The 18,397-nt window shown below is 39.8% G+C and overlaps 1 protein-coding gene across 4 annotated transcripts in view; it reads right to left on the reverse strand.

The window, feature by feature from the left end:
• Positions 1–18,397, reverse strand: part of PPARGC1A (PPARG coactivator 1 alpha) — a 644,905-nt gene that overhangs the window by 10,641 nt on the left and 615,867 nt on the right. For all 4 annotated transcript variants that reach the window (XM_004762686.3, XM_004762682.3, XM_004762684.2 and 1 more), the window contains 3 exons: positions 9,895–10,810; positions 9,251–9,355; positions 8,978–9,098 (listed from right to left, as the gene is read on the reverse strand). In XM_004762686.3, the coding sequence (XP_004762743.1) occupies positions 8,978–9,098; positions 9,251–9,355; positions 9,895–10,810 (1,142 nt within the window). The remainder of the gene's footprint in view (positions 1–8,977; positions 9,099–9,250; positions 9,356–9,894; positions 10,811–18,397) is intronic.

Here is an 18,397-nt window from a genome sequence, read left to right on the forward strand (position 1 = left end):
TGGACAGCTGAAGGATCCCTGTTAAGTACTGTAACCCTTGTGACTTGATTCTTAATCTTCCAAATTGGTAAGAAAACTCACCCTTCTCACAAAACGCTTAACTTCTCATTTTACTCAGGATTCTCATAGTGAGATGTACAAAATTTGACATCCCTCAAAACAACAATTCTAAACTCTAGTATAAATAAAAATTACCTGAAGTCCTTATTAAAAATGCAAATTATTGTGGGCGCCTGGGTGGCTCAGTGGGTTAAAGCTTCTGCCTTCAGCTCAGGTCATGATCCCAGGGTCTTGGGATTGAGCCCCACATCGGGCTCTCTACTCAGCAAGGAACCTGCTTTCCCTTCTCTCTGTCTCTGCCTTCCTCTCTGCCTACTTGTGATCTCTGTCTGTCAAATAAATAAATAAAAATCTTTAAAAAAATGCAAATTATTGGGGTTTATCCTGGCAGTTTTAAAAAAAATTAGAAAAGACAATTCAATGATCTTCATTTTTAATAAGCACACCCTAGTGATTCCAATGCAGGTGGTCCAAAGACAATAATTTGAAAAATACAGTGTTAAAATGTAGGCTATTTTAAGCCACGGGTCTCTGAAGAATCAAAGCTATAAAAGAGGCTATAAATTTCACTTTGCCAGTGAATCTTATTTTAGGAACAGACTAGAAGGGTGTGGCCTAATTTTCACAAATGGAGTCAATATCATCATAAGCTGAAAGTCATCAGCAATTTATAACCTACAAAATATGGAAATAATATCTTATAGCCCAAGGGGGGACTCATTTTCACAAAACAGTAAAAAAACCTTTCTTAGTAACAAGAAGCAGTCCTCTATCGGTTGTTCTAAGAAGACAAGGCCAAAGGAGATAATGTCTCTCAAAACCAAGGGAAGGTTTTTCAAGAACACAAGGATTTAATATAAGGCATACGCTTACCAACTCATCTCTACACCTACTAAGAACAAACAAGAATGAAGTGAGCTTAGGGTTGCAGAGGTTTCAGGAGGTGGGAGCAGAGACTAGGAAACACAGAACTAAGGCATAGATTTACCCAAGAGTTTTCTCTGGATGTACTGAGAGTATCCTGATGTGGGTGATGTAAAGAGTAATTTAGGCTTAAGGCAAAGAGATGCTCTATGTTATTTCCCATAAGTCTTTCCTTTTCTTATCTCCAATGTTTAGCAAAGGGCTTGGCAAAGAGAATTCAGTAAGCACTTGTGAAGTATAATTAAGCAATTAATAGAGCTTTTTACTCTATTTTATACTCTCCTAGGTGATCTGATCATCACGCCTCATCTTCTCTTACTGTACACAATGCTCCTATTTCTGTTTTCATCAGAGAAGTTCTTCTGAGCTTCAGACTCCAATCGCCAACTGTTTACTTGACATCTCAATCTGGATATTCTCTGAGCACTTCAAACTAGACCAACATTCCCCAAACCCAGCTCTCCAGTCCTCCCTCTCCCCCATGGGTCTTTCTCCAATGTTCTTGTGTCAGTGAAATGAGCACCATCCAGTCAGGTATTCAGGACAAAAACCTGAGTGCCTCCTCCATTCTTCCCTTAGTCCCCTCTAGACATCCAATCACTTATCAAGGCCTGTTGAATTTTACCTCCTACATATCTTTTTCTCTTACATCGCCCCTAAACCAAGCTGCCAGCCTCTCTTTCTGGACAAGCATAGCAGCCTCTCAACTTGGATCCTCTGTCTATATTTTCCCTTCTCTAATCTATTCCTTCACTTCAATCTTAATAACCTTAACTAAGGAAATAGGAATCTTATCATGTCAATTACTATCTAAAACATATCAGTGGCCTCATATAACTTTAAGGAAATTCCTTAATCATTAACAGGACTCATCAAGCCCTGTATGGTCTGGACCTGTCTTCATCATGTTCTCCTCTTACTTCCCATTCTTTCCTTTATTTTCCAGTCACATTGAGCTCCTACCGGTCCCTTGTATATTCTGAGCTCCTTTTCTTTTCCAAGGCCTTCACGCCAGCTTTCCCCTTGCTCCTTGTAAAATCCTCCCCACACTGCCTCTCCTTCTCCTTCACCAACATACATGTACTGCCTAAAATTATATTGAACACAAAAATCATTTCCTTCTGAGACTTGAGATGAGGTCAGGCTTCTATTAGTTGTTCTTACAATGCATGATTTCTCCATTATAGTTCTCTGCCCAATTGTAATTAAATAGTTGATAGTTAATTCATTGTTTATGTCCATCTCTCCCTCTACAGTGAAAGATTCCTAAAAGCAAAAAGCACATCTGTCCTCTCGACTACTGTATTTTAACGGTGCTTGAAACATACCAGAGTCTCAATGAATATTTGTTGAAAACTCGATCAATCACCAATCAACTGATCATCTTTAATTCTCGCCCTTATGCCTACATGTAATCCTTACTCTCCGAGACTCTCTAAGACAATGGAGAATGAAAGCCAGCTCTGCTGCTTAATCACAGGAAAAACCCTGTCCAGGTAGCTCAGCTGACTGAATTTACAAAGATTTCTGTGATTTGTTTTATAAGTTTAAGTGGAAGAAGAATGGAGTAACTACATGTTTGCAGAGCTCTCACTCTTGAAACACCTTCTGAAAATCAGAGATGGGGCTCCACGGAGACACTCGGTAAAACACAATTCCTCTGACAATAGGCAGCAGGCCTAAATAATTGACCTGGTGACGTAAAGCCAACAGAGTCGACTGCCTGGTCCACTTCCATGTGGATTGTATGTCTTCTCAACTAAAGGCTGGAATTGCATTGTTCCAGAGCACCCAGTACATCCTGGAGATCATTAAGTATAAAGGGATGGTGAGCTCATCCTGAGGCAGTGTTCTACAGTGTTGTAAGGGAGTCCTCACACCACATTCCATTCTATTTATGCAGCCAGCTCTAACCAAACCGCGAAATGGGATGGGACATTATCTAAACTTTCTGGCGCCTGCTTGCATGGGTTTTATGGTTTTTTTTTTTTTTTTTTTTTTTTTTTAATGGGCCTTTTTAGGAAGGTTACTACTGTATAAAGAAAAAGGAGGGGGGAATGCAGAAAAGAGAGAAAGAAATTGAACCATCACAAAGAAATTGCTCAACTACCATTATGGGAATACACACAGCCTACGTATTCAAGGAAATTTGAAGTTAAAGCTAAAATCGACCATATGCACGTCCATATGCAGACATATTGGGACAGTCTCTGAATTGCTTCTTTATACAAAACTGTATGCAACAATGATGCTACAAAGAAGATAAACCAGAGGACCTTTTCGGATACTGATACATTCTGCAGTAAAAAGAAGACACAATCTCGATGGGAAAAACAGAAACCCCAAGGGCTGGTGCACAATCACATAAACTACCTATTTGTCTATCATCTCCTTTTATGAAACACGGGAATGGAACCACGTCTTGCTTCCTTACAAAGATCAGAGATTGAATACACGCTGAAATTCTCATTTTAGAAAATGATTAGAGTGCTTGGTTTTCCTAGTGCTAAAAATGAAACTAAAAGGCATCTGAAGGTCTAAAAGCAAAGACAAAAATCTCTCAAAGATTGGCCAAAATGTCTAGCAAAGAACCGATTATTTTTAACATGTTGTGGTTTTATTAGACAGATGAATAGATTCCATATCTTTAAAAAAACCTTAACATTTGCAGCCAATTTTTCAAGACATTAATTTCTAAACAGGAGATGAAAGGAAAAGAAATCAAAATGCTTAATAACATTTTCAACTTCTTAAAGGCTTGGAGGAACTCTAAACCTTTGGAAAAAGCTCCTTGAAAAATGATTTTCAGACCAGTTTTCACTATTGAGGAGGATAGAACATTCATCAAATATCCTTTAGCTTCAATTTTCACAAAAGCTAGTTTGCTGATGGGGTGGATAACAAAATTGAAGATTTATATTGCATTAACAGGTATAGTAAATCAGCATTACATCAAAATACAGAGAGATAAATAAAGAAAAATATGAACTGAAATTAACTGCCTTTGCATTATCAAAATCTTTATCGAAAAGAGAGCAGAGCCTCCCAGTTAGCTGGGGAAAACATACAATGGCTGTTTCTCATCAACTAATAAGCTAGTCTTGGTAAAAGGGATTTGACTAAGAGAAAGGGAATTTCATAGGGAGATTAACATTTATTGAATTCTAATATATGCCAAGTAGTGTGCTTGATGTTTCTGTAAGGGTGATCTCACTAAAATGCTCTGCAATGCTAGGCAACAACAAGGAACAGCCTCCTAATTTAGATTTTGGTTCTCAGAACTTTTATTCAACATTTCCAACTCAGGAAAATGTAAAAATTCTTTCTCATATACTAAGGAAACTGCATGTCAACTTCAGCCATGAAAGATTTATATTCATTTCCAGATTAGCTACCAACCCAACTTCCTCAGAAATTCCAAAGAAATCCCAAATACTATATGTGAGATGAATGGAGAAAATCTATGTCATTTAAGGCTGAATGGTATGGTGAGGTCCTCCATCTAAAAGATAAAGTGAGAGGGGGAGATTGTTGTGAAAAGGCACATATGGACAGAAAGGAAAACCAAAACCTTGACAAAATGTAAAAAAAATGGGGGGGGGGTTCTCTCTTTCTCTTAGTACTGATTATACTATTTAATTCTGTAGGCATTCATTAAGTGTCTAATACTAGAGGGCACTATTAGGGGAGAAACAAAATGACAGCATCAGTTTTCCAAAGGTACTTGCCTTTAAGTACAACCCAAGAATACTCTTCCTTAGAGTCCAAGGTTGGATCAGTGTGAATAAATCCAGGCTAGTCTACTAGGGCTAAGTGCAAGGAAACACTGAAAAGACAGAAACTTTGGGACAACTCCCAATAAAATTGATAATTTCAAAATAGTGAGCTTCAATTAATTATAGAACATATATTCTAATCCACAGGAAGTATCTCTTGAAAGAGGTTTGGATAGAGAACTATTTTCTCCAAAAATAACAACTATGAAAAATTACTTTTCTTTTTTTTTCATTTGGAAGGAGCTGATAATTATCCATGATGAAGCGCTGATCCTGGCTCCTGGGCTGCAGACTGACAAAGGGAAGAGAGAAATGAAGTGGTACTGTCATTGCCCAGGCACACTTGGTTTGGGTTTCGAGCACTGAGCCATATCCTCATGTGTAGATTTGCCCTTTAAATTAACATCCCATTATCATGTTTTCTGGCAGGAAATTGTACTGACTGCAAATGGAGCTGGACTTAGAACTTCACAAGAAATGAGAGCAGTGACAGTTTAGACATTAAGTACCAAACTCTGGCTTGCAGAGTTCTGATTACCCTGAATGACTGTAAGCCTAGGAGGCTAAGGAAGGTAGAGGGTGAAGTGGTTCTTGAGAAAAGATTTTGGTGGAAAATGGAGGAAAGGAGCAACTAAAACAATGGCGATGGTCAACCACAATGTAGGATTCTATGTCAGTAACTACGGATTATCAGCCTTTTCTTAACTCTCAGATTTGCTGCTGTCAGGGTGGTCTGGATAAAGACTTCTAGATGCATAAGCAATGAAAAAGTATAAAGACTTCCTAAATCATCTCCATGCTCCATGGAACACAAAATGACAGAAATATATACTACAAGACAAAGGTAGCAAAGATGAATTTTATTAAATATCAATTATTAGATGATTTTAACACTGTTTTTTATTTCCTGTTTGAGCTTCTCCTTTGCTTGTCCTCTCATTATCTGACTGATCTGAATTAATAGACAACCATGACCATACCATAGATATACCAAACATAATTTGCTACTTGTTCAGTAATTCAAGGGTGTCTCAAAAATATGAAGGGAAATCACCTACCCAACCAGCTTGGGCAGACTGTCCTATTTCCTTTAGCTGTTTTGTGAATGACATCTCAAGCTAAACCAATCAAATGAGTCAAAACCCATTGCATGTATCTCTGCACCCAAGTCCATAAACATGCATTTTGCAAATGCACTGTGGCATAAGAAAGCAGATCATCTTGAGGAAGGAAACTGATCAGAAAATCTTTCCATGGGTAAACTCAGTAATTCCACTATGCCTTTAAGATAGACTTTACAATCTTTATCATGACTTGTAAGTCACTTTAAGGATCTGGCTTCCATACAGTCATGAAATCCAGATCCCTAAGACTCATTTCCTATTGCTCCTGTCCCCAGTATTCTGGTTAAATGACTAGAAGTTTCCCAATATACCTTGCTCTTGGCCAGGGACTTAGTGTGAGCTCTAGCTTCTGCCGAGAATAGCAACGTTCAATAAAAATATAATGCAGTATATACAATTTTAAATTCTCTAAGGGGCACATTTTAAAAAGTAAAAAGAAACAGAAAATTTAATTTTAATATTGTATTTTATTTAGCTCCATATAACCAAAATACTATTGTTTCAACATCATTGATATAAAAAGTATTAACGAGGAATTTTATACTTTTCTTTTGAACTAAGTCTTCGAAATCCAATCACGTTTATTAGTGCATCTTAATTCACAACTAGCTTCATTTGTTGTGTGCCTAGCAGCCACCATATTGCACAGCACAGGTGTAGAGAAACTTTCCCCTCCTTCTCTTTCGATTTCAGAATAATCTCACCCTCTCTACAGATGCTCTCTGTCACTCTCAGGTCTAGGTGTTCCCCCATTTACCACGAGAGGACCTTGAACCTCTCTGGATATGTGGACCAGGTCCTACCTAATTTTATGTCCCAAGTACCTAGCAAATGTTTGTCACATAAAGGATCATGAGTTTTCACTCATGTTAAGCAGAAATAGCATATCATTGTCCAAGAGGGGATTAGTTTAAGAGTAAATCCCAAATCTTTACATTAAGCTATTATTAACTATAGTCCACTGTGTTGGTAAAGTAAATAATCTCTATGTCCTACTTCTGGGGGTGGTGTTGTTATTTTAATCTTCTTTTCCAAAACAAAAATAAAAAAAAAAAAAACCTCAAAGTGAAAATTCTGACAAATGCTTAATTTTAAGTAACTTAATTTAAGCCAACTTGACATTTGTACTATAATAGTGACATCAAGGTTGCATTTGATGAAGCTATCAATTATGGAATGTAGACCAATCACATTATCTGATGTTTTGGAAAGATCCAACTAATGAAAAGACCCCTCCCTCCTTTTATGCACTTTTGTTGATTATCTGGCACTGACTTCTCTTTGGAAGAAAGAAAAGAAGCACATGCCGTATAGCTATATTTATCCACAACTTTGGATATAGTGGTGTATTTTGCCCAAATGAGCTAATACATGATGAAACTATTAATCTCTCTCTTCAATGTGATACTTTGGGGAAGAAACATGAAGGATTTTATAAAATATGAATGTGCAAACACTGAAATAACTATTTTCCTACATGCTTGCTCAACATGATTCTTTTTTGTAAAGATTAACTCAAATGTGCCATATTAAAAAGGCTTTGTAAACTATATGGCATTATATAAATGTGAGTTATTATAATTATTGAACAGGCTATTAATTAACTATAGCAAAATTAGAAAAATTGAATTTTTAATTTTCATTAGTCTTCTTAAGTGTTAACTAATGACACTGTGGCAGCCCTTAATATCACAGCTCATTTGAAAGTTGAGAAAAATGAGCAAAAGTATTGTAATTTGCACAGGACTTTTGATTCAGCCTTAGGTAGATTCAACATTAAAGGACAACAAACACCCTAGACCTTTAGCCTAAGTATTCAATCACTTCTCCCTTCTTCTCCTTGAGAACCTGCAACCAACAAGCCTCTCAGTTCACCTTTTCCCTCTGGTTGATAACGGTCAGCTACTGCTTGATTTTGACTCCATTAGTCAGTTCTTTTATGTAGGTTTTTCAAGATTTTGTGGATGGTAGGAGGTTTTCTTAGAGGCCCTATATAAATCTAACCCTTACAGTGAGCAGTCATTTCCCTAAATGTTGGTTACTTTCTATGCAAGATAGGTGAAAAGCTGATCTAACTGAAATGACTCTCAGGAGCTATCAGAGATAGGCAGCTGAAGTGAACAAAATGGTGCCACTTCTGATTGATTACTCAGGGCTCCCTGAAGCACTAAGGTGGGAGAGACCGAAAGCTTCCCTGAGGGCTCAGTGGGAAGAGTTCCACAATTGATTAGGAATGTCTGCCATGGACAAGACTGACAAGTGGAGTGATGGGTTTCTGCCGTGGGAGTTCTAGGCTGATAAGCAATAGGAGGGAGGTGGGGTAAAGACTACCCGTTTGCGAGCGGGTGCTGAAAAACTACTGACCTGCGGAGAACAAACAAGTTCGGTCTAACCTGGAGCTTTAGACCAAAGAACCAGTAATGTCTGTATGTCAAGGAAACACGGTACCCTGCCGTTAAGTAGTCCCAAAATGTGGAAGGGGTTATTGCAAAGCAGTTCATGAGAAATGCGGCTGTATCAACTACTCAGTGAGATGCTGACCCAGCACAAGTCCAAAACGATGACTTTTTAGCCCCTCCTCCTCCCCTGCCTCTTTCAAATCCAGCTTGAACCCAGTCCCTTCATGGACAATCCAATTCCAACATCTGCCCAAGAGACAAATACTGAAACCAAACACGGATATGGCCTCATTTCCCGCTCTGACAAAAATGCAGTCCCTGCTCCCTCCATTTTGGAAAACAGTCATGGGTTTCCAGATGAATGAGAAATATGAAGTATGAATAAGAACATACACTCATTTAACATTTTGCTTCCCCATCATCTATGTCAGGAGAGCTTGGGAACCCTCTGATGTTTTAAAATCAAAAGGCTGCGGAATATTGCATATTCTAACAAAGCCTTAGCTTTAGTTGATTTTCTAATCTATAACAAAGGAAAAAAGAAAAGAAGAGAAAAGGAAAGAAAAGAAGAAAGGGGGAGGGAGGGAGGGAGCGAGAAAAAAAGAGAGAGAGCGAAAGAGAAAAAAAGAGAGAAAGAAGAAAGGAAGGAAAAGAAACCCTCCTTTAAAGCAAAAGTGAGCTCCAAGCTGCTTACAATTGCCTTCTGCCTCTGCCTCTCCCTTTGTTTGGCCCTCTCAGATTCCCGCTTCTCATACTCTTTGCGGTATTCTTCCCTCTTCAGCCTTTCGTGCTGATATTCCTCGTAGCTGTCATACCTGAGAAACACAACTTCATCATTAAGTCAACCGCCTCCGTTTACACAGACACAATGAATCAGGAACTGGGGAGGGGGCAGGGAGTGAGCTAGCTCGTGTCATCTAGAGGAGGGGGAGCAGGAGGAATGGAAGGTAAATGACCCGGTCCTTACCTGGGCCTACGGCTGTAGGGCGACCTGGAACGTGATCTTGCGCACAGAGGAGAATTTCGGTGTGCGCGGTGCCTGCAGTGGCTCGACTCATAGTAGTAGCAAGATCTGCGAGCAAGAGGAGAAACAGAAAGGGCATTTGCAACTGCCCCTTAACCCTGCTTTATCAGCCCAGCTGAGCATGCCCTGGAAATACCGTAGGACATAAAGTGGCTCTTTTTCTTCCTAGCTACTGGTGAGATTTCCCGGTGACAGTTTGTGATCATTTGGTCAGCTTAGAGGTCTGGAAGTGATGTATTCTCTCCCAGGCTCTCTTACTGATGTTAATGCTGAGCACCAGTCTGGTACACTGTCAGCTTTATCTCGCGTGGATCTCAACTATCCTGGCACAGGGCAGCTCTCCGGGTAATGGAAAAAGTTAGATGAGCAAGTTTCTTACAAATTGCTCTCTGTGATGCGACTAGCTCCAGGCCCTGTACTCAAGGCTGACAGATTTCAGAGAAGATGAGGAGGCATATCTGTGTAACAACAACCTGGTTAGCTCCGGAAGTGTTGGGAATTGTCTGGCGAGAGGGGCCTGGGCTGTCTGTGGGTTTTGAAAGCTTTTTGTGGACCTCATGCTTTGGGTGGGCGTTGGCAAGGTTTACCTTGAAGAGGATCTACTGCCTGGGGACCTTGATCTTGACCTGGAATATGGTGATCGGGAGCACGACCTGTGTCGAGAAAAGGACCTTGAACGAGAGCGCATCCTTTGGGGTCTTTGAGCAAATAAGGATTTGGGTGGTGACACGGAATCTCTACACGGAGAGTTAAAAGAAGAGCAAGAAGGCGACACATCGAACAATGAATAGGGCTGCGCGCCGTCCCAAGGGTAGTTCAGTTTCTCACTTTCATCTTCGCTGTCATCAAACAGGCCATCCATGGCTAGTCCTGAATTTATAAACATAGGTAGTTTGGAGAATTGTTCATTACTGAAATCACTGTCCCTCAGTTCACTGGTCTTGTCTGCTTCGTCGTCAAAAACAGCTTGACTGGGATGACCGAAGTGCTTGTTCAGCTCGGCTCGGATTTCCTGGTCTTGGAGCTGTTTTCTGGTGCTGCAAGGAGAGACCTGCTTGCCCGCCTCCGAAGTCTCTGTCAGGAAGCCCTGGTCTGAATCCGTGGAAGAACAGACCTGCCCCTGCCAGTCGGAGGAGGCATCTTTATATCCTAGAGGTCTAGAGTCTTGGAGCTCCTTTGATATATTAATGAGTATTTCCGTTTTGGAATTAATTGACTGACAATAGTCATGGTCACCAAACAGCCGTAGACTGGGCCGCTTGGCCTTCCTTTCCTCGTGTCCACTGGTGAGCACGGAGGTCTTGCTGAGCTGCGCGTACAACTCAGACTGCTCCGGCCCTTTCTTGGTGGAGTTATTGCCTTGGGCGCCAGAAGGCTCACTGTTCCGAGGCTTCTTTGAGGGCGGAGGTACCACCGTCTTGCAGGAGGACTTCAGCTTTGGAGAAGTCCTGAAAGGATTATCTTGGTTGGCTTTATGAGGAGGAGTTGTGGGTGGAGTTAGGCCTGAAGGTAAAAAGGGGAAAACACAACAAAAACAACAAGGAGGGATAGGGGGTGGGGAGAGAGACAAGAGATGGAGATAATGCTGTTAAATTGCAGGATATGTTGCCCTCTCTTCTGGGGGATTTCAGACAATGGTGACAAAGAAGAAAATGACATCATGTCAAGACCTGAAAACGGGCCTCTCTCCCCCTCAGCCTCTGGCACCAAGAAAAGACAGATCTCACTACGGCCAGGCATCAGTGAAATCAGTGATGTTCTGTATTTTAAACGCCCATGCTAACAGATCTTGCTTCCGAGAAAACATTAACGCCTCCCTACAGGCCTCCACGCACCAGGCATTACCAAAGCTCACATTTCCAAGGGCATTGTCTGTCTGCCTTGTGGAAAATTAACTGGGTGGCCCTGGGGAATCACAGAGTAGCTTTGGTAGCATCCGTCCTCAAAGAAAGCTGTGGAGCGTACGAATGGATCAGAAATTGGTCTGCAATCAAGAAGCCCAAGAACTAGACAACTTAAAAAAAAAAAAAAAAAAAAAAAAAACGGGATGACCACAAATGTGGGGCAGGGTCAGAGTGACGGAGACAAGCTTAAAGTAAGTTCAGAAAAACACGACAGACCAAGGCAGGGAACCAGACGACTCTGCAGCTTGACGGCAATGATTCTTTGTCTCCACAGTTCATTAACTTAGTAAACCATGGCTAATGTAGGTATAATACTTTCTTGTAAGCATAACTAATACATTCTGTCTAAAATATGATTCTGCAACAGAAACCTAAATGAACAGAAACACTAAATACTGCAGTGCCAGCGGACCATTTTATTTAGAGCACAACATCGGAGCGGGCGATGAGGCTGAAGGATTGAAACCTATCCAAACTTCAGCAATCAACTAATTAAAAAAGTAGAAAAAAAAAATAAAGGGAGACAAGAGAAACCCCATCAGTGGGTGCCTTTCGTCCTTTTCGAGGGAAGAGCAGGAAAATTCCATCAGATGCCGTCGTGGGAGAGTCTGAATTACAGTTGTCTCCTCTGTTTTAACCCCGAGCAAGTTCTACATGGCCCTTTACACGGAGGGAGGATAATCAGGAAATGGCTCCAGAGTCCAAGGAACTTTGAAGAAGGGCAGGCTGGAGTTCAAATGACATTATGCTTACAGGGGAATATTTGAATTTACAACACATTTTCTATTTAGGAGAATGGGTGAAGGCTATTCAGCAGAAAAGAACTTCACGTCTGCTAACAAGCCTGGGGTTAGACTTAAGGCAACCGCACATTTCAAGGAAATGACAGAGACATCTAGCCTTGTTGGAGAAAGGAAAAAAAAAAATATATAGATATATATATAGATAGATGTATGTATGTACACACACACAGACACACACACACATAATCAAGTAGGTCACAGAAAACCACTTGAAATTTTGGTATGAACAGATAGATCCTGCCTCTTTCTCCCACTTTACAGTAAAGAGATGGAAGAAACTAATTTTAATATTTCCTCTATAATAAAATATTTTACACTAATATTTGGCAATTTTTATTATGCATCGCTAATGCTCCTTAAATGAGGAGGGCAAGGTTACAAGAATGCAAAGTAATTTAACTTTGGAACTGCATCCCAGAAAAGCTCAGTAAGACAGGGAATACTAACACAAAGAGAAGGGACACAGGAGGGTCCCAGCAAAGCTTCCTCGAGTTAGCAGCCAGACACTCTTCGCTGGAAGATAACCGAGAGGTGACATATTACTGAATGAAACATCTGTGTCCCTGCTCTCCTTTTGTTCCCTCTTTCATGGACAAGTAGGTCTTTTCCTCCATCTAAGAAATTCCTACATAATCAGTCTTTCTCCTTTCTCTCTCTCTTTTTCCCTCATTTTCTTTACCTTTTGCACTGCCCTGTCAATTGCCATTAAGACAAATTTAAAGCTATTAATGCCCCCCCCAAACAAATGACAATTTCTCAGATATTTCTCATAGCAGGCTAAGATGCTCAAAGAAATAATGATGAATAATCTCTCTTTGCTGAAAATGTAACAGTCAAGTATTCCAAATGGCATAGCCCTTGAATGGAGAAACGACACCCAACATTCTAAAATTCAATTTCATAAATCTTTTTATGGTTCCCAAACTAGGGTAGTTTTTACTTTCCTAATAATTTACTGTCAGGATCACTCATTAGACACTTATCGGATAGTGCTATATATTCTTGTTCATCTCTTTTTGAATATATTTTTTATCCTGTCAGTCCAAATAGATGATATGCTCTTAGTGGAAATGTTGCCTGGGCTTATTTTTGCAAAAAATAAGCCTATTTACTTATTTTTACTTATTACTCGCCTATTTATTTATTTTTTCCCGGAGGCACCTAAGTGGCTCAGTCAGTTAAGCGGCTGCCTCTGACTCAGGTCATAGTGGTGGGGTCCTGGGATCCAGCCCTGCACTGGGCTTCCTACTCAGTGGGGAGCCTTCTTCTTCCTCTCCCTCTACTGCTCCCCCTGCTTGTGCATGCTCTCTCTCTCTGTCAAACAAATAAATAAAATCTTTAAAAAAATGTTTTCTAGATTCTCCTTTATTGATGGGTCTTACATTTCAGTGACCCAAGAATAACTTGGGAAGCTGGTCAAATATTTTTAATGATGTGGTTCATGGACCACATACGGAGAGCCTCTGTCCTGTCGTGTCCATGCCTCACTCTGCCTTGTTCTCAGGTACGTGTATTTTGACTGACATTCTAGACGTATAAAAAGAAACCCTAAACTTCAGAAACACCAAATTAGGCCACTATTAAAGAGAGACTAGTTCTAAAAATAGCTCAGCTATCTAGGGATTTTAAATATAGAAATTCTTTTTAGTCTTGAACATTTGAAACCCTTGTCCTAGTACCTAAGCTCATTATTGCTTAAATAACTGATTCTCAAGTTGCTCTTGGGAGTGGCGACACCCTGATTGTAGCTGTAGGGTTTTTTGTTTGTTTGTTTGTTTGTTTGTTTTGAGTTAAAAGCCAAGCCTTTTACCTTCCTAACATCTTAGGCAGCCTGTAGCAATGGGAACAGACATTTACTGAACATTTACTCTGTGCTAGGTAATACACCAAATGCTGGTAGGTACATCAGGGACTTCATGGTCCCTTTTAGCAAATGGGCAAATCTTCAAAACTTGAAGCAAGTGCATGTTTTTACCCATGTGCTTTAAATTTACAGAAACACGGAGATAACCAAATACACCCTACACATGAAAATAGCAGGGTTGTAATTTTCTGTTGGCACTCCTTGTTAAAATAATAATAATAATAATAATAATAGTTGCCTAATGGATTGAAGCTATTTTAGGATTAGTGAATAGGTGGGTAAGGGGAAAACAATTCAGATAATTCCCTAAACTTTTTACTGTTTACTGAAATTTATTCAGAGAAGACCTCCAAGCAAGACTGAGAAATCTGAAGGACGGAACCACCAGTGCTTATCTGAAAATCTATTTCCAGATAGAGTGGAGACCCAAAGCAAAACAAAGCAAAAGCAAAACAAAAGTGTGAGAAGCACTGGTTCTCCTCCTCCTCCTCCTCCTTCTTCTTCTTCTCCTCCTCCTCCTCCTCCTCCTCCTCCTCCTCCTTCTTCTTCTTCTTCTTCTTCTTCTTCTTCTTCTTCTTCTTCTTCTTCTTTTTCTTCTTCTTCTTCTTCTTCTTCTTCTTCTTCTTCTTCTGATTCTTCTTCTGATTCTTTTTTTTCTTTCTTTTAAACATAGTGTAAAACTTTTAACAGCCACTGATGGGACAGAGACCCCTTGCTAAACCTGAGTCTCTCCCTGTCGCCCAGCAGGGCTCAGTCCCCCATGTTCGGAGGCCAGTCAATATTCAATTCCTTCACGCCACTACCTTTGCTCCTCGTCCCTCTAATGGCCAGACTCTCAATTTCACCCCACAAGCTTAAATCAACAGTGCTAATGCTTCCCATAACCTCTGGATTATTTCCTGTGTGTTGATTTTCTGGGGAATGTGTACATTTCGGTGTTGACAGTACAAGGTATATTCCATGCTCTCTCTTGAACTTAGCAGGTTTTGACAGATTTATGTGAGGACAGATGGCCATTACAGGCTGAAGGCTGACAAGAGGCAGTTCAGAGCATTGTTAACACACTTGCACAAACTCTCAGCAGTGCAGCGCTGTGCAGAATGTAATTCAGACTATAGCTTTTTTATTACTGCCTATTTTCTTTTGTCAAAAGAGCCTGCTGTGCAGAGCAACAAATGGCTGCTATTACCCAGAATGTAATGGGTGTCAGACAAATCACGTAACACAAACAATCAAGAGTATGTAGGTCATATTTCAACAGAGCACAACCTTAGCAATATTTATGATTACTGCATTGAAATGTGTTCTATAATAAACAAGTACCTCCGCATCACTCACACTTACGCACTTCCGCACAGCAAATCGGGGAGAAGTGCTACACACTCCACAGTCATCTTTGTCAACAGCCCTTTTATTTAAAAAAAAAAAAAAGTCAGAGACCAGTTTTATTTTGTTTTTCATTAGGTACCACAAAATGATTTTCTTTGAGGAATTCTCTTTTGGGTTTGTTTGTTTAATTGAATGACTGTGATAAATGATGACTCCTCTGGGATGTATGTGTGTATGTGTGTGTGTGTGTGTGTGTGTGTGTGTGTGTCCCCCACAATCCAACCAATGAATTCAGCAGGTTTTGTTTTTTTTTAGTAGTTTATAACATTTTATAGAATCTATTGCTCTGTGATTTGCTTTAGTTTCTTTGACAACGGGATTTTTCTTAGGTCTCATGTCAATTGAAATATTTCTTAAGGAAAACCAATGAGAGGATGAGTTTTGTGGGTTGTTTTTTTGTTTGTTTGTTTGTTTTTTCATTTTATTTTATTTTATTTCTTTTCAGTGTTCCAAAATTCATGAGCTTCTAATTCACTTAAAAACTCACCAAAAAAGAAGGACTGGGCAGAGATGCATGTGGTTTATCCTACTCTTATATTTTATGCTTCAAGAACTTGAAGTGGGTGTCAAGAGTTCACAGTAAGGGCTGATACTAAGTATGAATCCTTACTGCTCCGCTAGTGAGAATATTTTGTTATAGAGGCTCCTCCCATGCTCTCCCTGGCCCCCAACTTCCCCAGGACTTCCTGGAGGTGCAGAGAAGCCGGCCACTGAAGTGTTAACCCTCCCAGGGTGGAAACTCTCACACCTTGCTCAGGACTCTGGTGGCCATCACTCCAGGCTGCTCTGACCACAGGTGCCCCTGCCTTTACTCCTTTTTTAGCATGTCCTGTAACACCCCTGATTCCTAGGGAACAAACTCACCTTACAGAAAAGCGTCAGAGCATTCTTAATATCTTGCTCATGGAAGATATTAATTGGTGCCCATGCGCTTTCCCACAGTGCTGGAGCAGAAGTGGGGATCAGAGTTGGGGGGAGGGGAAACCTGTCCTGCCAGGCAGCCATCACCAACCCTCCCCGCAAGTTGATGTGGGAGAGGAAAGTACTTTGTTATCCTTAGCTTATGAGAAATTTGAATGCTATTATTTCCTGAAAAGGTAACTCAGGAAAAAAGGAATATTTCCAGATGTTGGGTCAAGAAGAGAGATCAAAAAGAGAAAATGAAAGATATAGTTGAAACATGGAAGAAATCCCTGACAGTAACAGTTGCCAAACATTGAAATGGGCTGTAAAGAAAATTTGTGGGGTCTCCCTTTCTCAGATTCTTCGGGCTCAGGAATGGATTATATGACCTGTCAAAATCACTTTCCAGTTCTCTCATGCTAGGGTATTCCTTTTAAAACTGCCAACTAGTGCTCATATTTTGTTTTGCTTTATTTCCCCAAAGATAGGCCACATACAAAAGACACATATACCAAAAGGGTACAGCAAATGTATGCTGTCAGTCAATATTCTGTCCAGCAAAATGAATCTTTAAATAGGAAGTCCAAAAAGGATAATAATATAAAAGTCTACATAAAAGAAATCACAAATTGATTGGCTAATGAGTGGGTTCTTAGGCACAAATCCACCAAAGTGCAGTTTGAATGATTGCCAATTTAAACCTAGGCAAAACATAAAATGAAAAACAAATGGCACCCAATCATTCATCTTCATCAAAACCATGAGGAAAATACCAATGGAAGACAACACCACTCAGACCTAGTGTGTTAGAGTGATGAAACTGCTGATTATTTAGTTCTGCTCATTTCTCTAATTAGTTATAAAATAGCTATGCTGCTTTCTATCACTTTTACAGTAAGAACCTTAAAAATAATTTACATGTACATTTACACATACATATACACATATGTGAAATTTTGGGTCAACCACTTTGGTCTGTAACCAATTTTCTTGTCTGTCTGCTGGCTAAAACCATCATCTAGTTGAGCTGACATTGCTTTGCCATTTCCATTTCAGAAACAAAAAAAGTCTAGCACTCTGAAAATCTCCATATGCAATAGATTTAAATACCTTCTGCCAAAAGAGCATTCTCTCCTCTCATCTTGTTTTACTAACAGCTATTTTGAAATCAAATTGGTTTTTACACCTGTAAAAAAGAAGTGTTTTTTTAATCAGCCAAAATGAGCTAGTTTAGGACAATCACAAAGTCAGACCAGCTGGCAATACCTAATAAAGCAAACTTCCTGTCTCATCCCTCCTGTTTCCCAAAGACTCTGCAGATGGGGCAGAGGGATTATTCTGGAGATCTTGGAATATTGTTGACTCTTTACACTTGTACTTAAGTGTTTGGAAAATTTCACTAAAATTTGTGAGAATAAAGAAAAAGAAGACACCAGAAGGTCCTGGGCAACAGCTTGATCCATTTCCTTGGCCAGAACCACATGGATTAAGACTGTAGACCAAGGATCAACGAATCAACAACATGACTGTTTCCCCCCTGTCCACCCCCTGGTTGCACCCATGGCAGACATCATTAATTGATCATAACATTTTCACTGAGTATAGATTTGGCCTTGGAATCTTCCTCAACACAATGCTCCTCACAGCCAATACCAATCAATGACACTTGGCAAGTGAAATGAAACCTATTTAATATAACAGATGTTGACTACTATCTTCAAAATTCAGGCTTCAGGAAAGAGATATCATCTCTAATTGGACAGACATGCTTTGAACCCAGGGTCCACCACAGAGCTGATGTCAACATATAGCTTTTTCAACAATGAAATGGCCCAAGGAATGGAAAAGATAACATGTAGGTCATGCTTACTGGGGAATGCCTAACCTCAGAATGTGTAATAATGTAAAGGAGCTGTTGTTGAGAGAGTATCAAAGAGGAGATATTTTTACCTCGATTTGGTAAATTCCATACCCACATACCCAAACAGTGTATGTTCAGCTTTATGGGGGAATTAGAGGAATTTTTGCCACAAAGAAAATATATAACTTCATATATGAGCTTGCCAAATTAAAAACAATATTAGTGTCAATGAAAGGGAACAGGTGAAGATAATCAAAAGTTGAAAAGAGAAGCAACAAGGTACAATCACTTCAGCAAATAAAGTTAATGCAGAATTCGTAATTAAATATATCATATTTATTGAATACTTCTATATGCTGGCACTGG

This window comes from Mustela putorius, unplaced genomic scaffold, assembly GCF_011764305.1.
Source record: "Mustela putorius furo isolate JIRA1106 unplaced genomic scaffold, ASM1176430v1.1 tig00000083_pilon_pilon_pilon, whole genome shotgun sequence".
NCBI lineage: Eukaryota > Metazoa > Chordata > Mammalia > Carnivora > Mustelidae > Mustela > Mustela putorius.